Genomic DNA, 24279 nt, shown 5'->3' on the forward strand with positions numbered 1-24279 from the left:
CTACTTCCCCCACAGGCATGCATCTCCTAAACTGTAAGGGACCCCACAGAGACTTGCAACCAAGGGAGCAATAGGCAGTAGTATTTTGTCCCAGGCTAACCCCCCAACTCTATCTCCAAGGCCCCCTTTTCTCTGACCTCCCTTGAGCCAAAGCAGCCCAGCCTAGGTTCTCCTGTTGATTCTATGCTAAGCCCTTCCTGTTTCACTGTCCTGAGTGTACTTTTGCTGCAGCCAATAAATTCTTGCCTGCTTTGCTGCAAAGCAACAACCCCCCCCCCCCCGCAAAAAAACAACAACCCACACACACACAAAAAAAAACAAAACAAAAATGGAGGGTTGGGGTTCAGTTGACTCCTGTTTATGAAGGTTTGGACTTCTGGGAGGGGAGAATGGGATGACTGTAGTTTTGTTGGCCATCAGGTGAGCTGAGGACTGCCTGGGAGGGAGACTTCCCAGACCTCAGCCAGCATCAGCCCAGGACAATTAAGTCTACAACTGCTATGGCATAGTTTGCTTTCTTGATGTTTTTAATTGTCTAATACTTTGCATCAAGCACTCTTCTATATTAAGAACACAGTGGTATCATGTTTGATGTCTGGTCGTTTTCTTTTTATTTATTTATTTATTTTATTATATATTGTATTGATTTTTTTTTTACAGAGAATAAGGGAGAGGGATAGAGAGTTAGAAACATCGATGACAGAGAAACATTGATCAGCTGCCTTCTGCACACCCCCTATTGGGGATGTGCCCGCAACCAAGGTACATGCCCTTGACCAGAATCGAACCTGGGACCCTTCAATCCGCAGGCCAACACTCTATCCACTGAGCCAAACCGGTTAGGGCTGGTGTCTGGTCGTTTTCATGGTGTTTTTCACCTTAATTTCTAATTGGGAGCACATTATCAGAACTAGTCTGGGTACCATCAAATAAAACAAAATGTGGATAATATTGTTAGAGGCTTTAATGATGGTGACTATAGAAAGAAACAGAAAGCGGAAAGGAAAGGAGAGAGGGAGAAAGAGAAAGAAGGCACTTGTTTCTCTAATTAATCACGGAGTTGTTGTTTTTTAATATATTTTATTGATTTTTTACAGAGGAAGGGAGAGGGATAGAGAGCTAGAAACATCAATGAGAGAGAAACATCAATCAGCTACTCCCTGCATACCCCCTGCTGGGGATGTGCCCGCAACCAAGGTACATGCCCTTGACTGGAATCGAACCCCGGACCCTTCAGTCTGCAGGCCGACGCTCTATCCACTGAGCCAAACCAGTCAGGGCTCACTTGGAGTTCTGATTCATAGAACATTGATGTTATAGCACATGCTACAGATGTTACAGCTAGGATAGTGCCACCGTGTGGCAATAGCACAGTTAAAATTCACTCAGCTTACTGGCCATTAGCTTTAAGGATGTTAAATTCTTGATACATTTTTTAAAAATTGAGGTGTGTCATTTCAAATTTTGGTCATTAAGTGAGACATTGCAAATGTTTTTTTGAATTGCTCTATTTTAAATAAGCATAATTCAATTTCAGATAAAATGCCATTGTGCTATTCAGGAATTTACCACTAAAAGAGAGGAAATGCAGGTTCTTTTTTTTTTTTAACAGCTTTATTGAGATACTAGAGGCCCGGTGCATGAATTTGTGCACAGGTGGGGTCCCTCGGCCTGGCCTGCGATCGGCCGATCAGGACCAATTGGGGCAGCTGGCGGGGCGGGGTGGAGGGACCACAGGAGGTTGGCTGTGGGAGTGCACTAACCACCAGGAGGCAGCTCTTGCATTGTGTGTCTTCCCTGTGGTGGTCAGTGCACGTCATAGCTACCGTCTGGTTGTCAGGGCTTAACCTTTTGCACTCGGATGTCGAGTGTGACTTGACACGGTTAGCATCGATAGCAGCTCGAGAAAAAAGCAAGTGAGTGCAAAGGGTTAATGGTTACTTAGGCCTTTATATACAGTAGGTCCTCGGGTTACATCGGAGATCCGTTCCTACGTGATGGAACACGATTTTTGTCGTAAGTCAGAACCCACCTACATAAGCACCTATGTCACTCACATGGAGCACATACACAGCAGTAATGAAGTGAAACAGTAAAAAAAATTTAAAAGAAAGATAACAATTCCTGACCTTTACTTGTGGTAAATAAATAATAAAAAACAAAGCACAACCGAAACCGGTTTGGCTCAGTGGATAGAGCGTCGGCCTGCGGACTCAAGGGTCCCAGGTTCGATTCCGGTCAAGGGCATGTACCTTGGTTGCGGGCACATCCCCAGTAGGGGGTGTGCAAGAGGCAACTGATCAACGTTTCTCTCTCATCAATGTTTCTAACTCTCTATCCCTCTCTCTTCCTCTCTGTAAAAAAAATCAATAAAATATATATTTTTTTAAATGGCTGAATTTAAAAACAAAACAAAAAACCAAAGCACATATGTACATATGTTGAAATGACAGAACTTCTTTTTTATAAATAAATGAGAGATGGCGACGTAACTATGAAATGACATAAGTTGAGTCTGATGTAACCCAAGGACTGCCTGTATATAGACTAGAGGCCCAGTGTACAGATTCATGCACTGGTGGGGTCCCTTGGCCTGGCCTTTGCCCTCTCACAATCCGGGACCCCTCAGGGGATATTGGACTGCCGGTTTTGGCCCAATCCCCACAGGCCAGGCCGAGAGACCCCACCGGTGCATGAATCCATGCACTGGGTCTCTAGTATGCATATAAGATCTTTGGCTAATCTCTTCCTGACCACCTCCCTTCCCCCTTCCCACTGAGATTCATTAGTCTGTTCCATGTTTCCATGCCTGTGCATTGAGCATCTGCCCCCTGGTCGTCAGTGCACATCATAGCTACTGGTTGAACAGTCAAATGATCACTTAGGCTTTTATATATATAGATAGATAATTTGCATACCATAAAATTCACCTACTATAAATGTACATTTGAAAGATTTTGATAAATTTTATGAGTCATACAATACTCATGACAGTCCAGTTTTAGAACATTTCCATCATCCTACAAAAGCAAGTGGTAGTTGGGCTCTCTGGCAAAATTTATGCCAACACCAACATGCACTACCCCATCCCAAACTAATTCCAGGCAAGGCCAATATAAAAACCAACTGGGCTATCTGGCCACTTGTCCATCCCATCCCATCCCATCCCATTCCATCCCATCCCACATGTTCAATATTCCTCCTCTTCCTCCTCTCCTCATGCCTCTAATTGGTGACAGTCTTGTCTCATACTGACTCCTAGACTCATCTTTCCCTTCCCCTTCTCCACCCTGTGCTTTGGGTAGCCACTCTGATCTGGAGGCAGATGTTTTCTGGGATTCTGAGTTTTGACATGCCCCACCATCCCAGAGACATTCCATCTCATCTACTTAAAAAAAAAGAAAAGATTTTTACATTGATTTTCAGAGAGAGAAACATTGATGTGAGAGCGTACCATCCATTAGCGTCCTTCTGCATGCCTCTTACTGGGGATGGAGCTGGAAACCCTGACTGGGAATAAAACCAGCAACCTTTCAGTACACGGGAGGACGCCCAACGAACTGAGCCACATTGCCCACGGCTACTACTCTTTTAAAAAAAATTTTTTAAATTGATTTCAGAGAGGAAGGGAGAGGGAGAGAGAAATAGAAACATCAATGATGAGAGAGAATCATTGATCAGCTGCCTCCTGCATGCCCCACACTGGGGATCGAGCCTGCAACCTGGGCATGTGCCCTGACCAGGAGCCGAACCATGACCTCCTGGTTCATAGGTTAACGCTCAACCATTGAGCCACACTGGCCGGGCCAGAGGGGATTTTATGAATGACCCGGGCATATGCTCCAACCAGGAATCAAACTGTGACTTCCTGGTTTACAGGACGAAGCTTAACCACTGAGCAACACTGGTGAGGCTGCTACTCCTTTTGAGTGGAGGCTATTTCCTGCTGCTCCCGCTGTCTGTGCCTGTCTGACATACCAAAGCTGTGCCCCCAGCATTGCTTTTCCATGGCACTTTATTTATTTATTTATTTATTAGAAACTGTTTATTTTCCATCAACCTTATTTCCGTTCTGTGAAGAATTTGTGGAAGAACAGCTTAGGACCACTCAGTGGTTGTTGCTACCCATTCAGTAGCCTGAGCAGTGGGGGCTGCAGACCAGTCTTCAGTGGCAGGCTGAACCCTCCAGTCTTCGGTAGGAAACTGCTGAATGGGTACAGAGGGCACCTGCACGCCTTCAGACCAGTCTGTGACCTCAGGCTGAGCAGCAGTGAACTCAGGAGCAGGAGCAGTCCCTTCACCCTGAGATTCCTCCTTGGTCACAGCCTTTTCAGCAGCGGCCTGCTCTTCCTTTTCAATCTCTTTAGGATCTCTGTAGAAGTATACATCAGGCATGACTTCCCACGGGTGTTCACGGGAGATGGTGCCACGCATGCGTAGTACTTCCCGGGCCAGCATCCACCACATCAGACCCACTGAGTGAGCCCCCTTGTTGTTGCAAGGGATGGCAATGTCCACATAGCGCAGAGGAGGGTCTGTGTTGCACAGAGCAATGGTGGGCAGGTTAACATAAGACGCCTCTGTGAGAGGCTGGTGGTCAGCCCTGGGATCGGTAACCACCAGAAGTCTTGGCTCCCGGAAGGCTGCCTGGATCTGGTTGGTGAAGGTTCCAGGAGTGAAGTGGCCGGCAATAGGAGTGGCTCCAGTGGCAGCAGCAAACTTCAGCACAGCTTGCGGGCCAGTGTCCTGGACGATAGGACACTGACGTCAGCTGGGTTTTCGATGGCAACAATGGCCCGAGCTGCCAGCAGAAGCTTCTCCCAGGTCCTCTTCAGATTGATGATGTAGATGCCATCACTTTTCCTTTTGTAGATGTACTGTTCCATTTGGAAGTCAAGGTTGGTGCCACCTAAGTGGGTTCCTGCTGCAAGGAATGTGAGGACATCCTCCTCCTTCATTTGCAGGACATCAAGGGCTCCGGACATTGTGAAGTTTCCCTTTAAGTTACGTGGGAACCGAGAACAACGCCGTATGGAGCCCTCCCTGGGTAGCGCGGAAAGTTCCATGGCACTTTAGGGTTGCCTGTCTAGTACTGTTGGTTATTTCCCATGGTTACAGAATTCAAATTCTTCCAGAACAAATAACCCTTCCACCTTCACCATGGGTCTACCTTTGCCTCCTCATCCAGTCTCTTCCCCACTTGGCCAGTAAAGCTGGTGAAGGGTCCTCAGGGGGTATACTAGTCCTGGGGGACTTGTTCTCTGTGGTCTCCTTAAGCTACGAGGAGGAGGTTATGGATTTTTGTCGGCTTTGTTCACTGATGTATTCAAGACCCTAGAACAATACCTGATCCATAGTAGGCATTAATCAAACTTATTGAATTAAATGGAATTGGAGTGCTATAGCCCCATTGTAAGAGAACTGTACGAAGAGGGCAGGAATGTTCTCAATTCCCTTTCATCTTGATAGCTGGAAAGTGCTTTGGAAAATAGGTTCTATTTGATCTATTTTAAGCTTCTTACAGAGGTTTGAATATAATTTCTCTGAGAATCCCTGGTTCACTGGGCCATCTTGGGAGCTGGTCTGCCCAACAGAACTGCCCACAAACCTCCCTTATTCCTCTGCTCAGGCCAATCTTCAGTGCATTTCAACTGGGTTAGTTCCCCCAACTGGACCCATAACACCAACTGAGCCAGCCTATTCTGAGACATTTGAGCAGCTGTTTCAACCACTAGGCTTTCTTTTGGGGTTGTGATTTCCCAACTCCTCTTTCTGGCTTAGCTGTCCACCAAATGAGGCTCCCTAATTCTCCTCTCCCCAGAGTCCTGGGAGGTCATCTTGAGCCACAGCTTTCAGGTGCCTCTCCACAAGGATTCTGGCCTCCTTCCCAGTTTTGTAACCAGCTTAATTTCTTAGAATTCTCCTTTATCTTTTTTAGTGTGCTGCCAGGCCTTTTCCTTCTTCAGTGTGGGAAAATTCTTCCATCCATCCCATCTTCCGGTAGAGGGATTCTGCATCATTTGCCCTGTTAGTGTGAACACTAAGATGACACTGCTGTGGTTGTCCACTCCCCCAGTGAGCACTCGAGAGAGGAGGACATTCTGGGTCCAAATGCTGGGTCAACAGGCCCCCAGGCCTGCAGGCCCAGAGACCCCACCATTCCCATGAGCCTGCTTCTAACTGTGGAAGAGCAGCAGGTAGGCGACCCCAGGCAGGCTGGCCGGGCCTGGGGAACGGGAGGAAGGACGGGAGGCACTGGACAGCATCTGGGGTCTGGGCTGTAGAGTAGCTTAGCTAAGGGTCTGAGGTGGGCAGTGGTTTGGGGCGGTGCGGAGCGCGGAATAAATAGGCGGAGGGGGCGTGGCGAGTGCTGGGGCGGTGCCGAGGGCGACTGGAAATCTGGGTGATGCTGAGCTAGGTGTTGAGGGCGGAGTCGGGATGTGGGCGGATCCGGGGGCGGAGTCTTGCTGCGGAGGAGCTGTGGGCGGAGCTGTGGACAGAGCCTGGTAGGGGCGGAGCTGTGGGCGGTGCTGAGGGCGGAGCCTGACAGGGAAGGAGCTGTGGGCGGTGCTGAGGGCGGGGCCGGCAGGAGCTGTGGGCGGAGCCTGGCAGGGGCGGAGCTGTGGGCGGTGCTGAGGGCCGACCTGAGGGCCGGACTGGCCTGGCGCGGAACCGTGGGCCAGCAGCGCGCTCCGCAGATTCCGGATTAGGAGAGTTGGGGCGGAGCCGGGGCCGGCGGGCTTCGGGCTGGCCGGGGCGGGGCGGAGGGCCGGCCCGGGCGGACCGGGGCCGGTGATCGGCGGCGCCCCAGCTTCAGGTGTTGGGGTGGCTCCACGTCTCCCGGCGCCTGTGGCTTCCGTGAACCCAGGCCGCCCCCAGCGTCCGGAGTGCCGGCCCTCGGCTCCCGCGAAGCCATGGCAGGGCCGGGCCCGGGGGACCCAGACGAGCAGTACGATTTCCTGTTCAAACTGGTGCTGGTGGGCGACGCGAGCGTGGGCAAGACGTGCGTGGTGCAGCGCTTCAAGACCGGCGCCTTCTCGGAGCGCCAGAGCAGCACCATCGGCGTGGACTTCACCATGAAGACGTTGGAGATCCAGGGCAAGCGGGTCAAGGTGGGAGGCCCGGCCTGGGGTCCCCGGGCCGGTGGCCTGGCCCTCTTCGGCCACTGCGCAGCCCGGGCTCCGACGTGCGCGAGGGTGGGCCAGTGCCCCTGGAAGGTGTCCCCCAGCGGGGGCGGGGAGTGCTCCGTGCCCGCCGTCCCTAGCGTCCCGGATAGTTCTGAGGTGTCTGGCAAACCCCTTTCGCTTTTCCTTTTCCCTCCTCCTGTCGGGGCAGGCCTGGGCCTTGGGGTCTGAGCCCGGTACAGTCCACACGGCGCCTGCCTTGGGGTGTGTGTGTGTGTGTGTGTGTGTGAGTGAGTCTGGGGGTGTCTGGGGTAGTGGGGAGGAGACTGCCCTCGCGAACTCACACCCTTTCCTTTGCTCCAAAGTAACTGGAAGGCAGCTGAGCGCCTCAGTGCCGGGGGCTGATGGACGCCAGGCCGGCCCGACCCGTCCCCACCGCGGTGGAAGCCGAGCTCGGCCCCTGGGGCGGAGAACCCGGCGCGAAAACGACCCCCGCCCCGCGGCTGGGAGGGATCAGGAAGTAGTTGCTTCTGGGACCCGAGGGCCCAAACTTTTGGTCAGAATTTCCGGCCTGGCCACGCCTCTCTAGGCTCTTTGTGGACTTGCTGGTGGAACTTGACTCGTCTAAGGCCAGCGCTGGGTCCCCTCCCCCAGCTGGGGTTTTATAGAAACTGAAAACTTCGCAGATACCGGAAGGTAGGGCAGAGGACCAGTCTTTGGCAATGCCTCGGAGTAGAAACAGCAGGATGTAGTTGCCACAGTGTTCTGGCCGTTGTTTGATAAATAATATTTGTGATTATGAATCAGAATTTCTGAACCTGGTGTCAGCCCTCTCTAACAGAGTCCGAGACCAGGACAAAGCATTGTTCTTTCTTGCTCAGGAACTTTACTTAACTTCGCTGTACAGAAATCCTTTTCCTTCTTTCACGGTTTTGAGTTCACATGATCTCCAGGACAACTTTTTTTTCTTTCTTTAAATTGTGATTATCTTTTACTTTATTAATTTGAGAGAGAGAGGGGAAAGGAGAGAGACAGAGAAACATCAATTTGTTGTTCCACTTATCTTTGCATTCATTGGTTGATTCTTTTTAAAAAATATATATTTGTATTGATTTCAGAGAAGGAGGGAGAAGGATGGAGAGATAGAAACATCAATGATGAGAGAGAATCTTTGATCGGCTGCGTGCCCCACACTGGGGATGGAGCCCGCAACCCAGGCATGTGCCCTGACCGGGAATTGAACCTTGACCTCCTGGTTCATAGGTCAGCGTTCAACTACTGGAGCCTGGGGGCTCCAGGACAACTCTTAAGAGCACTGGGCAGGGGCAGTACAGGGCAAGTGTTATCTCTGTGTTTCTGAGAAGTTGAGCCAGGGTATTGGAGTTGTTGAGTCCTGATGCTGTAGGGGCTCTGCCTCCTTGGTCTGCTGTAGCCTGCTCATGGTTGCCTTTGGCCCAGATACTTAGCTCTTTGTTCCTGCAAAAGTTGGATAATTTCTCAGTGTTGCCTCCCTCCTGCTCCTTCAAGGACAAAAAGTAAGCCAGTAGCCCTAACCGGTTTGGCTCAGTGGATAGAGCGTCAGCCTTCGGACTGAAGGGTCCCAGGTTCGATTCTGGTCAAGGGCATGTACCTTGGTTGCGGACACATCCCCAGTAGGGGGTGTGCAGGAGGCAGCTGATTGATGTTTCTCTCTCATCGATGTTTCTAACTCTCTATCCCTCTCCCTTCCTCTCTGTAAAAAAATCAATAAAATATATATAAAAAAAGTAAGCCAATAGTCTTTACATGACAGTGCATCTGTAGTAGATGAGACAATGGAAGCAGAAACTACCTGCCTGAAGGGTTTTTTTCTCACCTTAGGACATGTTCATTGATTTTTAGAAAGAGGGGAAGGGAGAGAGAGAGAGAGAGAGAGAGAGAGAGAGAGAGAAAGAGAGACATCGAAATGAGAGAGAAACATCGATTTGTCTCCTGTAAGTAAGTGCCCGGACCTGGGATTGAACCCACTACCTAGGTATGTGCCCTGACTGAGAATTGAACTGGCGACCTTTTGGTGTGCAGGACCGAGGCTCCAACCACTGGAGCCACACCAGCCAGGCCTGAAGATTTTTTATTTATTTCTAAATATATATTTAAAAAATATATTTTTATTGATTTTAGAGAGGAAGGGGAGGGAGAGAGAAAGAAACATCAGTGTTGAAGTCCGCTGCCTCCTGCTCGCCCCCTACTGGTGATTGAGCCTGCAACCCAGGCATGTGCCCTGACAGGGATGCTCAACCACTGAGCCACACCCGTCAGGCTGAGGGTTTTTTGTTTGTTTTATTTTGTTTTAAATAGTCTTTTGGGTTTCTGTGTGTTTTTGGTCTCCTTGGAACAGAAGGGGGAAAAAAAGCAAGGTGTGGCAGGCAGCATTGAGTCATTATTTGGGACCACCCCTTTTAGAGCAGGTGGCCAGGAAAGGGCTGTGATGGGTGGAATATATCCAGGGGGAAATTTGTGCCCTGTAACCAGAAGCCACAGGGAACGTGGAGTATTAAAATACAGGCATAATCAGCAGTGGCGCTCTCGCAAGCTGTTAGGCCGCTCCGACTCCACTGTTTGTGGTGGCCCAGGCTGAAGGTGGTCAAGGAGGGGGCAGGGTGTTCCTGTTTACCCGGCGAGATAACAACCTGTGCCCCTTTGGAGCCCAGGGTGTACTGTGTACCAGAGCACAGGTTATGCAATGCAGAGCAGGCAGTTCATTATTTCTTTTTCTTATGGTCACCTCCAGATTTTTCCTAGGAAGCAGCCAGGAGGGACTGGGAATAGGACAACAGTGTAGAATCATTGCCCTTCTTGAGAGTTCGTTTGCCGGCTATTTTACAGATGTGCTCTCACTATTAACCCCCTGTCACACAGGACACACTTGCACCAGAGCACACAGCTAGTGAGTGACAGAAGTTGGAATTTTTCTTCCAGTTTTTCTGATTCCAAAGCATTGAGATCTTTCTCCTCCTCCTTAGAATCTGATTGTTTGAAGTGGGAAAGCCTTTGGCGGTTATTTACCTCCTCATTTTGCAGTCAGAGAAATCTGAAGCCCAGTGCACGGAAGAGGCTCTGAATTAAAGCTGAGTGGGTGAGGGCCAGTCTCTGAAGTCAGGCTATCTGGGCTCTACTGACTCATCAGGAACAAGTCATCTTTCCTCTCTCAAAGACTGTTTTCTCATCTATAAAATAACTGTGAGGTGTCTTCCAGCAATGTAATTAAAAAACAGTGTTATTGAGGTTTAATTTACATACAGTTAACTTCACCCATTTTTAGGTGTATAGTTCTGTGAACTTTGACAAACATATACAGTCCTGTAACCACAGCCACAATCAAGGTCTAGAATACTTCTATCAATCCAGAAAGTTCCCTTGTATCCTTTTGTGTTATCTCCCTTCACCCCAGCCCTGGCAAACACTGATCTGTTTTCTGCCCCTATAGTTTCACCAGTGTGATTTTAACTGGAACCTTTGATGAACAGAAGCATGTCCACATCAGGGATTTAGTTTTAGAACCTTTCCAGGTTCTGTCCAGGGTCCAACAAGCATCTAGTGTGATCTCCTAAACTCCCTTTTCCTGGAATGCTGGCTTTTGCTCGATTTAAGCTTAAGGAACCTTAGAGATAGATCATCTAGTGGTTTTCCAGCTCCTCCGAGCTCCAGTGCCTGGAGATATGGTGGGGTGAAGGGGGAAGGTCAAGAGACCACAGGTTTACAAGAGCCTTAATGAGCTTCTCACACAGCCAGAACAACACTAATTTTAGTTAGTTTTATATTGAAGTCCCACTTGTTTTCATTTGACTAAAAAGTTCTGCTAGCCCTAGCTGGTTTGGCTCAGTGGATAGAGTGTCGGCCTGTGGACTGAAGGGTCCTGGGTTCGATTCCGGCCAAGGGCACATGCCCGGGTTGGGGGCTCGACCCCTAGTAGGGGGCATGCAGGAGGCAGCCGATCAATGATTCCCTCTCATCATTGATGTTTCTATCTCCCTCTCCCTTCCTCTCTGAAATCAATAAAAATATATTTTAAAAAAAGTTCCACTAAAAAATCAACAGTTTGAGACATCACAGATATAATTGAATCCCTTTATTTTTATAGTCACTTCCTATTGGAACCAGAATAACATTCAAACTCCTTACCTGAAGAAATGGGCCCCTGCCTGCCTTGCGGACTTCATCTGTCTCCCTGTGCCCCTTACTCAGTACTCTCCAGCCTCTCTAGCCTTTTCTGTTCTTCAACCATACTTGCCTCAGGCCTATTGTATTTTTGTCCCTGCCTGTCACCCTCTGCCCCAAGGGGATCTGCTTGAGACCACTGCTTCATCATTTGGTTTCCACTGAGAATGCCACCTCTTCAGAGAGCTCTTCCCTGGCCTCCCACCACTCTTTTTTTATTAAGGGGTAAGTTTAAGGATAAGTTCATCGCACTTAGCAAGACTTGAAATCATTTTGTTGTTGGTTGCCCCCTGTACAATTTCAGCTTCTTGAAAGCTCAGGGATCAGTCTGCCTTGTGTAATCAGTGAATCCCTACACCTACAACAGTGTTAGAGCGATGGTGTTCAATACATGTCTGTTAATTGATTTTTATATTGAGGAAGCTGAGGCCAAAATACAAAAGTGAAGTGACCAACATGCCCAAGGCCACATGCAAGCAGTGGTAAAACCAGGATTTGAACCCAGTCAGGCTGGCTTCTAAGCCCAATGTTTTTTTTACACTTGACCACTCTTCTGAGTCCCTTTGTGTTCATAATGATAATCCTGCGATCTTGCAAGTTAATGAATCTAGTAAAGTGCAGTTGTGGCCACCACACTTGGAGAAAAGAATGTGAACGTGTGCATTTTATAGATTTTCAATTATAAAGATTGAAATCCCAAAGAATTTCAGGGTAAATAGATGTTCAGCTAACACAACATGTAGTCAGTCCCAAATAGCTCTCATAGCTGCTGTGCTGGTTAGTAAGGCTCTGTGTGTGGTGATTGGTTCTGTCCCCTACCTCATGTGAATTCCTTTTGCTCTAGCTATGCAGACTGAACTTCTGAGAGTGAATCTGGGTGCTGCCAGTCTTTCAAATTGTGGAGTCTCTGAAAGAAAACACTGGATTAGGATTCTGAAGGTCTAGGTTTTATGTCCAACCACAACTGTGGCCAGTTCCTTGGCATTTATGAAATGGAATTAATGATCTTTTAAAAAAATATATTTTTTAATATATTTTATTGATTTTTTACAGAGAGGAAGGGAGAGGGAGAGAGAGTTAGAAACATCGATGAGAGAGAAACATTGATCAGCTGCCTCCTGCACACCCCCTACTGGGGATGTGCCTGCAACCTGAATCGAACCTGGGACCCTTCAGTCCGCAGGCATCGTCTCTATCCACTGAGCCAAACCGGTTAGGGCGGAATTAATGATCTTCATTCTGCCTACTTCTTAGGGTTGTTGGAAAACTATGGACATGATTAAAATAGTTTAACATTCTCTTTATACATTTTTTAAAAATATATTTTATTGATTTTTTACTGAGAGGAAGGGAGATGGATAGAGAGCTAGAAACATCAATGAGAGAAACATTGATCAGTTGCCTCCTGCACACCCCCCCACTGGGGATGTACCCACAACCAAGGCATGTGCCCTTGACCGGAATCGAACCCGGGACCCTTCAGTCTGCAGGCCGATGCTCTATCCACTGAGCCAAACTGGTCAGGGCTCTTTATATATTTTTGGATAATTCATTCACATGTTTCAGAATTCCAAATTTCAAAGATGTGAAAGGACATACAGTAAAAAATCTCTTTCCACATTTGTTTCCTAAGCCACCAAGTGCTCTCTACTAAGAGGCAATCAGTGTTAACCCATTTTTTTTGTCTATCCTGAAAGTATTGTAAATAAAACCAAGGAGCCCTAGCCAGTTTGGCTCAGTGGATAGAGCATCGGCTTGTGGACCGAAGGGTCCCAGGTTCTATTGCGGTTAAGGGCACATACCTCGGTTGCAGGCTCCTCCCCAGCCAAGGCCCTGGTCGAGGCACGTGCAGGAGGCAACCAATCGATGTGTATATTTCACATCGATAGTTCTGTCTTTCCCTCTCTTCCACTCTCTAAAATCAATGAAAAAATATCCTTGGGTGATGATTAAAACAACAACAACAAAAAAGCCCCCCAGGAATCACAAATATAAGGAATTATTTTATTGCTGTTGTTACTATTTTTCTTTGTAGATTAGACAAATTATTTTTTATTTTTAAATTACAAATTTTTTCAATTATAGTTTACATTCAGTATTATTTTGAGTTAGTTTCAGGTGTACAGTACCGTGGTTAGACAATCACAAATTTTACAAAGTGTCCCCGCAATATTTCCAGCACTTACCTGGCCCCATACATAATTATTACAATATTATTGACTATATTCCCTGTGCTGTACTATACATCCCATGACTATTTTTGTAACTACCAATTTGTACTTCTTAATCCCTTCACCTTTTTTACCCAGTTCCCCAATCCCCATCCCTCTGGCAAGCACCAGTCTATTTGTATTTATGAGTCTGTTTCTATTTTGTTTGTTTGTTTATATTGTTCTTTAGATTTCACATGTAAATGAAATCATATGGTATTTGTCTTTCTCTTATTTCACTGAGCATAATATTCTCTAGGTCCACTCATGCTTAGACACATTATTTCTTAACCTGCCCCTCTCCCACACCTCATTCCTCCCCAACCTCACTGTCCCCTAGGAAATTTCAGTTGGTTCTAAATCCTTAAAACATTCTGACTGTTCCTCTACTCACTCTTATCTGGGACAACACAAAGGCCTGTTATGTAAACTTGTTTTTGCAGATTACTTGGGATGCAGGCCTCAAGTTTACACAGAGAGGTTAACCTTGTAAAATTATACACCATTTATTTAGCTCTCCATCAGGTTCACTCTCCCCTTTTTGGGGACTGGATCTCTCATTCACAGAGGTAAAGTCCACACCCCTGGGCCTGGGTCTCCAGAGTTCAGGACCTTCAGCCTTGACTCTAAAGCTTCCCTTGGCCCTACAATCATTGTTTTGTGGCACTTCCAAAAGAGGAGGTAAGGGTAGGTAAAAAGAACCAGCTTCTTTTTAAAGATTGCATCCATAGTCTTTCCAACCAAGGGTCTGGCTTTGCTCGTGTGCTATTCCTATTTAAATAAAACTGGTTTGACTTTTTTAGTTTTGATCAGAGGTAGCAAAAGGACTGTTAATTAAGAAAGAAGTTCTGGGTCATATTGCTTGTCTGAAGAAACCTGGTCTTAAAATATATATATATTGATTTTAGAGAGAGGGTAAGGGAGAGGGAGAGAGAAACATTGATGTGAGAGAAACTTCAAACATCAACTGACTGCCTCTCCTCTCCTCTACTCCCCAAGGATCAAGCCCCCAGCCTGGGCATGTCCTGACTGGGAATCGAACTGGCGACCTCTTGGTGCATGGGTTGATGCTCAACCACTGAACCATACTGGCTGGGCTGAAGAAATCTCTTCTTTTTTAAAAAAAAATATATTTTATTGATTTTTTACAGAGATTAAGGGAGAGGGAGAGAGAGTTAGAAACATCAATGAGACAAACATCGATCAGCTGCCTCCTGCACACCCCCTACTGGGGATGTGCCTGCAACCAAGGTACATGCCCTTGACCGGAATCAAACCTGGGACCCTTCAGTCCACAGGCCGACGCTCTATCCACTGAGCCAAACCAGTCAGGGCCGAAATCTGTTCTTGATACCAGTGGCAACCATCCTCACTGCAAAATAAGCCTTGCCTTTCAAGTTTTCTGAAAGTCCTGAGGCAGCATGTGAAGTGGAAAGAGGGCCAGTGTTAGAGCCCAACAACATCAGGTTAAAATTTTGGCTTTGTCAGATAGGCCCTTGGGCACCTGATGTCACTGCTTTTAATCTGCTTCACCTGCAAACCCCTAACTTTAAGGACCTGGTTGGTGTATAGCAGACCATCAGTAGATGGGAACTGATGTTGGTGTGGAAATCACCTGAGAGAGACAGTGGCATGGGAAGACAGGAAGTGTGGGGTTTCCCATGTTACTTCACTGAGCTCTTACTGTATCAGTCAAATGAAGAAAACAACCCTTGTCTTGCCTACCCATATAGGGTTTTCTGTGTAAGAAAAAGCAAGGGCCTGGCCCTTGCAACGCATGTGGGCAGAGATTCCACAAGTCACTGCAGGCCTTTTAGCACCTTGAGACATACTACATGTCAGGTAGATCTTTCAGTGGCAATGAGTTCGTGGTTTATTTATCCATACTGTAAGTATCTATTCTTTCTCAGGCATTGTTATAAGCACTGATGAGGAAAAAAGGGAAATAAGAGACAGTTCTTGTTCTTTAGGAGCTAACATCTGGTTGGCGAACATCTGTGGAAACCAATACCTAGCATGCACTGGTGTTAATGCTGTTTCTGTAGTGACTGTGATTTCTGAACCAAGAAGTGGAAGACATGGCCTGACAAGTACATATGTGTTTATTGTGGTGACAGCAGGAATGACGTTTTAAAATTAGTACTGTTCCTCAAAGCAGGATCCTGTGGTTGTCATAGGGATGTGTGTTGAGTGCTGCAGGGGCACAGAGGAGGCAGCAATCTGCTCGTCCCAGGGTTACAGAGATAGTGAGGTTGAGTTGGGCCCTGAAAGATAAGTGAGAGTTTCCCAATAGGGACAGTCAGAAAGGACTTTGCTACCTAGGTCACGTATGTACAAATTATGGAGATGTGAAAGTGGAAGTGTGTGTGTTCAAGTCAAGTGTAGTTGGAGTGTGGGGGTAGTGAGACTATGGATGGGGTCAGGACCAGCCTTCTGATCATGCTAGAAGGTGTGTTGCCTGTCCTAAGGGAGGACACTGGTAGGGTTTGTCTGGGAAAACCACCGTTTTTTCCTGAGGGTTGACATGGGCCGGAGGCATAATCGGCAGTGATTTTAGGGCAGCCAAGGGGTCAAGTCTGAGTGAGCCTCCCAGCTTGGCCCACGCTCCATTAATTCAAGTAGTAGGGCCTAGGAGGCAAGTTTGAGGGAAGGCAAAGTTCACTTTAGGACATATGGCATCCGAGCCCCCTGTAAGCCAGGCCCTTGTTTATGAGAAGTTTTGGAAAAAAAGAAGCAAGTTGAGTTTCAGGGAATTATTGCAGAGGCTGTGAGGGCTCCTTAACACCATTTACCAAAGAAATCAGGATTTGTAGCCGGGCTGAAAATGATTTGTATAGTTGCTGTGCACACAGAATAGAGCATGGGGTTACACAGAACTCTTCTTCTTTTTTAAAATTAAATTTATTGGGGAGCCCAGCCAATGTGGCTCAGTGGTTGAGCGTCGACCTATGAACCCAGGAGGTCACGGTTCGATTAATGGTCAGGGCATATGCCCGGGTTGTGGGCTTGATTTCCAGTGTGGGGTGTGCAGGAGGCAGCCAATCAGTGATTCTCTCTCATCATTGATGTTTCTAGCTCCCTCTCCCTCGCCCTTCCTCTCTGAAATCAATAAAAATATTTTAAAAAAAATTTATTGCAGAGACAGAGCTCTTTTTATATTACTTTCCTGTGACTCCTCATCTAAAAAGTAATTAGACTTACCTTTTAGGGTTGTTTTGAGTATAAAACGGACCAATAGTTGTGAAGCACTAATAGTGCTAGTGCCTGAAGGTTCTCAAGCATGTTAGAACCCCACCTTCACCCTGTGCTCCCACTGGCTCTGCAAAATGAAGCTGGTCACTGCTATTCCCAAGTTACTGGCAAGGAAACACAGACTCTCGGAAGCTACTAGACCATCCTTGATCACTTGACTGATGGAGTAGGTCAGGATTCCTGATTTCACTTTCATTCAAACTGCATATGGCTCTACCAAGGAGAGCTGCATTGTGACAAAGGACAAAGAAAATAATCCTTCATGCTGGGATTTGAGTAACCCATGTTTAGGGGCTTGAGGAGCCCATGCCCAGCCTTATTGCTGACTGCAGAGAAGTTGGCTGTGTTAGGTTCACGTTGTTTACTCCTCCCTGTATTGCTAGCTCAGCATTCTCACTTTTCTCTTCACTTGGTCTCTGTCCAGCTCCCTGACTGTCTTCATTCCACGAATAGACCGGAGGTTTTGCAGTGTCTACTATCCTATTGGTGCACTCATGTCTCAGGCTGTGACTTGTTTGTGAGCCTGGGCCAACCTCTTCTCTTCCCTTGGAGAACCGAGGCAGGGGAGTGACAACAGTGTTGGCTGGAGGAGTGGCCCACAAACCACCTCCTGGTTCGACTCACTGTATCCCAAGATACCATGAAAAATAGCTCAGGAACTTGTATTTGGGTCACTCTGACCAGTTTTTAGAGTTTTGCCCTGAGCACTAATTTTACCAAAGTCCTTTTCTACTGTGAAGAAGCAAGGAACTTTCCACTGCCTGATTTGTCACGCAGGAGAAAGGCTATTCAAATAAAATCCTCTTGTGTTTCCATTCGGCGGGACAGTGCTGGACACAGTTTTTGGGAACTTAATCACGTGTGCTTTTTGTTTGTTTGTTTGCAAGAATAGTGTTTATAAGGTAAACAAATAGCAAAAGTACAGCCTTGGCTTCCACTAACCCCACAGTCTTGGTGCAGGAAGGTCATCTTCCAGCAGTGAGTTGGAAGAGGCAAGCAATGCAGTGTCATCAGTCTCTGTGTTTCAGAGCAAGGTCCTACTGTCAAAAGACTCCATACTTCTTCAAAGGCTGTGGTAAGGTTTGTGCAGGTGAAGGCCGCAGAAAAGGGGTAGTTGCTGACGGACACTCTTTTCTCTGGATACTCCACGCTGAGCTTGCCATGGGCAAAGGCCCCCACTTCATAAGCAATAGGGTTGCTGCTGGGCACCAACTCCTGCACATTACTGACAACTGGGATGGAAAAAGAAGTACCAGTTTTCATGCATCCAACTGGGAAATGATCTCACACTGGATTCTTAATTACCTTCAAGAGCTTCTGGGGCCATCAGTTGCTCGAACACTGCATTTGTACAAAAGCTGAACCATGAGGCCACAAAAGCGGTCAGAGGTTCTGGGAATTCGAGCCTGGGGGTTCACTTCACTCAACACATTATTCTGTGTATGGATGTAACCCTGCAGCAGGACAGCTCAGTTGAGAGGACTGAGGTTTGCAGTGTCTACTATCGTCCTATCGGTGCACCCATGTCTCAGGGTGCATTTTATGTTCCCTGCCTGGGCCCCAAAGACACCTTAGTTTGGGACATTTGACTTAAATGGCTAACATATTCTGTGGTGAGGGCTGTTCTAGAGTCAAGAATTAAAGGGTATGGGAGCATGACGGAAAGAATGAATTCTGCTAGGGTGGGACCCAGGCCTGTGTGTCAGGGAGAGCTCTACTGACCACGTGACTTTTTTTTTTTTAAAATATATTTTATTGACTTTTTTACAGAGAGGAAGGGAGAAGGATAGAGTTAGAAACATGGATGAATCAGCTGCCTCCTGCACACTCTCCTCTGGGGATGTGCCCGCAACCAAAGAACATGCCCTTGACCAGAATTGAACCTGGGACCCTTGAGTCCATAGGCTGACGCTCTATCCACTGAGCCTAACCGGTTAGGACCTGACCACATGACTTTTGAACTGGGGTCCTGAAGGTTTGGTAGGAGTTCACCAAAAGATCAAGATGAATGCATTCTATCTTAGAAAAAGGAGATAATGATAATACCCCACCATGGGTGTGGGGACTCAGAGGGACAGTGTACACTGGGAGTTGTTAGGTGTGGAACTTAGAAGAGAAAATAAACGTCATGGAGACTGCGCTTCCCTGACTGAGACAGCAGTTGGTGGGCTGGAGCTTGCTCGCCACCAAGGCAAAAGAAGGATGGAAACAAGGACTCTTGCTCTCTTGAAACCCCCACCCCACCCTCCCCATTTGAAACTTACCTGACCATCCCCTGTTGAGTGGGAGGCGGGCGCTCCTATCTTCTGAGCTGACACCCTCTGGGAGCCATTGCCATCCTAACTGGACCTCACTTCAACCCTTTTTGCCCAGCAGATTCTTCTGGACTTCACTCCAGATATCAGCAGCCAAGGCAGTTTCCCCTAAAGAGAAAGCGTGGCAGGGAGAGAAGCTGGAGGTGTGCCAGGTGGGGGGTGAGACAGTTAAGGAGTGAGGGCGCAGGTACAGTTCACAGTACAAAGTTCCTGCCTGTTTGTCAAATGAGAGTACAGGAGAGTGCCTCTGGGGGGTGGGGTAGCTGGTTTCCTAAATGAGGGCCTATCGTCCAGCTACTAGATGGAGAGCAGGCAGCGCAGGGTAAGAGGCTTGTAAGGGCAGAAACAGTACTCCTCCATCCACCATATGTTTATGGAGCGCCTTCTACATGCCAGACACTGTGCTGGGTGCTGGACACATGGAGAAAGCCAGACAGACACAAGTCTCCCAGGGAGATTCTCTTCACTGTCATTTATCGGAAAAGATCTTTATTTAACCCTCATTTTTGAGAGATTTTCTTTTTTCCTGGATAGACTTTGGTGCTGAGAGTTTTTTCTTTAGGTTCCTTTTTTTCCTTTTCAACACTTCTCAGCACTGTCTTCTGGTATTCATTATTTCTGATGAGAAGTCACTTGTCATTTTTGTTGTTGTTCCTTTATGTATTTTTATTCCTCCCAACTGGTTTAAGAATTTCTTTTTTACTTTTGGTTTTTATCAGTTTGGCTATGGTCTCCCCTGATATATTTTGTATTTCTTCTGCTTGGGGTTTGCTGAGTTTTTTTGATAATTAAGTTAGTCGTTTCATCAAATTTGCAATTTCAGTCATTAGTTCTGCTACATTCTCAATATTTTCTACTTCTGGGACTGCAATTATGTGAATATGAGACTGTTTGATATTGTCCCACAGATCCCTGTTCATTTTTTTCAATATTTTTCCCTTATTCTTCAGATTGAATATTTCTATTGATTTTTCTTAAAATTCACTGGTTCTTTTTTTTTGCATTTTCATGCTGCTGTTAACATTATTGAACGAATATTCCACTTCACTTATTGTACTTCTAAGTTCTAGAACCTCGGGTCTCTTTTAAATATCTTTAAAAATTATTTTCATTTTTTTTGCTGAAATCCCCTATTTACTCACTTATTATGATCATATTTGCTCTAATTCTTTGACCATATCTTCCTTTAGTTTTTTAATTATATTTACAATAACTGTTTCAAAGTATTTGTCTATTAAATCTATATATGGGCCATTTTGGCATCATTTTTAAATTTATTTTTAATCCTCACCCAAGGACATGTTTAGAGAGAGGAAGGGGGGAGTGTCTATTGGCCATCTGTACATTCTCTTTGGAGAAGTGTCCACTCAGGTTCTCTGCTTATTTTTTTCCTCCCTTGAGCCATAACATTTTATTGACAGGCCAGAGGAAGAGCCAGGGGCAAGGCTCCCTCCCTTCCAGAGCATCCTTCTGCTGGAAGCCGGAAGCCCAGGAGGCTGCAGGACTCAGGCAGTCTCGGTGATGGGCAGGCTGGTGATAGGCATCCTGGCCCTGAAACAGGCTGTGGTAGGTGGCGATCTCCTGCTCCAGCTATGTCTTGATGTCAAGAGTTGCTGTTACTCCAGGTTCTGACGCTTAGTGCCAGCACAAATGTCACTCTGCTAGGCTTGGATACTGCTGATAAGCGCCTGGATCTGTCAGCTGGGCTCTAAAGCAAGCCTGTGTTTCAGCCAGCATGCCTTCTAGGGTGGCTTTCATGCTGAGCTGAACTGAAGCTTGATCTCCAGACCGGTGGGTGACCTCTGTCTTGCTAATCGGTTTTTTTCTTTTTTTTTAAAGAGAGAGAGAGAAAGAGAAACATCAGTTTGTTGTTTCACTTATTTATGCATTCATTGGTTGCTTCTTGTGTGTGCCCTGACCAGAGATCAAACTGTAACCTTGGTGTATCCGGACAATGCTCTAACCAACTGAGCTACCCGGCCGGGGCAGTCTTGCTAATGGGCTAAATCGGCAGTTACTCTGTGTGGCCAGCGACCTCCTGGTTCAGCTCCTCAGTCTGTCTGGTGAACCAGGTCAGCATCCTTCCAGTTCTTCTCAACCATGACCAGGTTTCTCATATCACTCAGGATCTTAGCAGGTCAGTGCTGGAGCGGAATCCACCTCCACACTGACCTTGTCACCATCTGGCCCTTTAGGGCACTGATTTCCTCCTCATGGTTCTTCAGGTAGGCCAGCTCTTCCTTCATGCCTTCAGTCTGCATCTCCAGATCTGCTCCTGCCTTGGTCAGCTCCTCCAGCTCTTTGCACAGGCCATTGATGTCAGCCTCCATGCTCACGCGTGGGGCCTGCTCTACCTCGAACTTGGTTGGAAGTCACCCCCAGCCAGACGGCATTGTTAATCTGTAGGACAGTCTTGGAGTTCTCAATGGTGGCACCAAGAATCTTGTCTCAGAGATCACCAATGGTCTGGTAGTAGTGGCCTTAGTCACAGGCACCCCGGGTGCCTGCTTCTGGTGCCAGTCATGATCTTCACCTCCAGGTCACCTGTTGGCCTCCTCCAGGGCACGTAACTTCTCCAGGTGTGAGGCACTGAGGTCTTGAGGTTCTGCATGGTCACTGTCTCGTTGCCCACCAGAAGCCTGTGGGGCCCAGCCATGGTGCCCACATAGCCACCTCTGTAGCCCCCAGAGGAGGGGTGAGGACATGAAGCAGACGGAGGACATTGGCACACCACAGTCCTCCAAGCCCCCATGAACGGTGGTGTGCGGTAGGTGCCTCTTGCTCTGAAGTGCAAGGTGCCCACCCATGCCCTGGAAGGATGAGGAGGCCCACAACTGGCAATGCAACTATAGGAAGTCATAGTGAAAGAGGACTCCGTGACACTCGTCAGAGGAGTGGAGAGGCTGTTACCTCTCTCTTATTTTTAATTTGGGTTGGTTGTGTGTTTTTTTGTTTTTGCTTTTGTTTTTTTAAAAAAATATATGGCCCTAGCCGGTTTGGCTCAGTGGATAGAGCGTCAGCTTGTGGACTGAAGGGTCCCAGGTTCGATTCTGGTCAAGGACACATGCCCAGGTTGCGGGCTCGATCCCGAATAGGGGACATGCAGGAGGCAGCCAATCAATGATTCTCTCATCATTAATGTTTCTCTCTCTCTCCCTCTTCCTTTCTCTCTGAAATCAATTAAAATATATATATATATATATATATATATATATATATATATATATATATATATATATATATATGTTTTCTTGCCTAGCTGGTTTGGCTCAGTGTGTAGATCATTGGCCTGCGGACTGAAGGGTCCCAGGTTCGATTCCAGTCAAGGGTACATGCCTGGGTTGCAGGCTCCTCCCTGGCTCGTGCAGGATCTTAGTAGTTAATTAAATCACCAGTTGATCACTTTGAACCTGTGTATGTTTGTTTTTATGTTTTGTTAGTGTTCGAGGATGTTTGTTTTGCCTCTCTAACCTGACAGAACTTAGCTTCCAAACCTGAGACTTACATTGGGTCTTGGTTTTAGGCTTTGTTGGGGCAGGTTTATGAAGGCCTTCCTCCAGCCATGGTTCTCACTCATAGTATACAGCCTTCCTGATGTCTCAGCTTAATATCAGGGTCATTAACAAGGTGATAAAGAGGCACCTTGATGTGTCTGGGGGGGGGGGCTGGGGGAACTTCAGCATCCCCTAGCACTGCTCAACCTCTATTTCTATGTTTGGTCTATTCTCAACCCCATTGGAGCCACTCTGGTAAGATTCTGGTAGTCTGATCCTGTGCATGGAGTCCTCAGGTGAGGACTCACTGGGAACTCCCCCACATAGACTTTTGGGCTCTCACACCCCCTGCATTGCTCCATCCATCACATCCAGAGATGCTGACCTTTGCCTCCCTGGCTCAGTGGGACCACCATGCTCTGCTTGGATTCTATCCCACTGTCCTGTGGTTAGGAAACCGCCCTTGGTAGAGAGTTTTGGTGATCATGAGGTACATTTCATGAGTTTTGCTTCCTTCAGGGTTACAGTTTTGTGCTGCTTGTTGTTTACATCCTGAAAATGGCAGCCTCCCTGTTTTCCTCAGTCTAATGGTTGTTTACGGAGGGAAGGTTTGTCTGCTACTGATCACTGTGCCAGAGCTGGAAGTTGTCCTGGAGCTCTGGGCCTGCTCTGGGTGGGTTAGCATCCACATTCCCTGCTTGGCTGTTGTCTTAGGATCTCACTTAGGGATTCCCTTTGCTTCTCTTTTGAGTTGAATTCTCTGTTTTCTGAAGCCCACATTTTCTTAATTTTGATTGGTTTCTTTAGGTAGAGGAACCTTCAGTAGTTTCCTGATAAAGGGTGGTTAGGAAGGTACATTTTTTGAGGCCTACATGCCTGAAAATACCTTTATTAAGCCATCACACTTGACTGATAGTTGATTGAGTAAAGAATTCTAGATTGGAAATAATTTTCCCTCATAATTTTAGGCATTGTTTGATTGAATATATAATACCATGTGAATCTTGAAACCTGTATTTTCTTTTTCTGTTTTTACTCTGGAAGTTTTTCTTTCCTATTGTTCTGGAATTCTCAGTCATGTGTTTTGTGTGGGTCTGTTTTCCTTCATTGTGTGTGTGCTTAGTGGATCCTTTCAATCAGTTCTGGGGCATTTTCTTGAAGTATTTCTTTGATTTTACGCCCCCCCCCTCCCCGAACCTATTACTATCACATATTGTACCTCCTAGGCTGGTTCTACAATTTTCTTTTCTCTCTTTTCCATCTCTGTATTTTTTTCTTTACTATGGAGGGATTTCTTCAACTTTTATCTCCCAACCCTTACGTTGTATTACTCATTTATGTTATATAGTTAATTTTCAAGAGCTCTTTTTTATTTCTGAATGTTCCCTCTACTTAAAGTGTTTATTGTTTCACAGATCTTTCCTATCTTTGAAACTCTTGATGATTGCTTTTGAGGTTTTTGCTTTTGCATAATTTCTGTTTCCTCCAAGTTGCTTTTTTCCATGTTTGTTCAGCCTCTGTCTGTAGTGTTATATGCTCTCCTCTGGGGTGTGGAGATGAGTGCTTGGTCACTTGGATCCCAGGTTTGTGTAGTGTCAATGTTTACACCTTTTGCTTCACCCCATGCATGAGCTAGCAGACAGCATAAGCTGTGGGGTCTGGAGCCTGGTTTCCTTGTAGCCTCTTA

The 24279-nt window shown here is 46.8% G+C and overlaps 1 protein-coding gene and 2 pseudogenes across 4 annotated transcripts in view; 1 reads left to right on the plus strand and 2 right to left on the minus strand.

Moving 5' to 3' along the window:
- Positions 1–4089: 4089 nt before the first annotated feature.
- On the minus strand, positions 4090–5014 carry LOC307107387 (small ribosomal subunit protein uS2-like; annotated as a pseudogene). Its single transcript has one exon. The product of its transcript is annotated as a small ribosomal subunit protein uS2-like (transcript).
- Positions 5015–6550: 1536 nt separating this feature from the next.
- Positions 6551–24279, plus strand: part of RAB43 (RAB43, member RAS oncogene family) — a 28439-nt gene continuing 10710 nt past the window's right edge. The window contains exon 1 of one of the 2 annotated variants that reach the window (XM_079783574.1): positions 6551–7112. In XM_079783574.1, the coding sequence (XP_079639700.1) occupies positions 6915–7112 (198 nt within the window). In that variant the 5' untranslated portion in view covers positions 6551–6914. The remainder of the gene's footprint in view (positions 7113–24279) is intronic. The other variant, XM_079783573.1, reaches the window with a different exon arrangement.
- Positions 19640–21850, minus strand: LOC307107412 (keratin, type I cytoskeletal 19-like; annotated as a pseudogene). Its single transcript has one exon. The product of its transcript is annotated as a keratin, type I cytoskeletal 19-like (transcript).

Source organism: Cnephaeus nilssonii (assembly GCF_951640355.1).
Source record: "Cnephaeus nilssonii genome assembly, chromosome: 11".
NCBI classification, from domain to species: Eukaryota; Metazoa; Chordata; class Mammalia; order Chiroptera; family Vespertilionidae; genus Cnephaeus; species Cnephaeus nilssonii.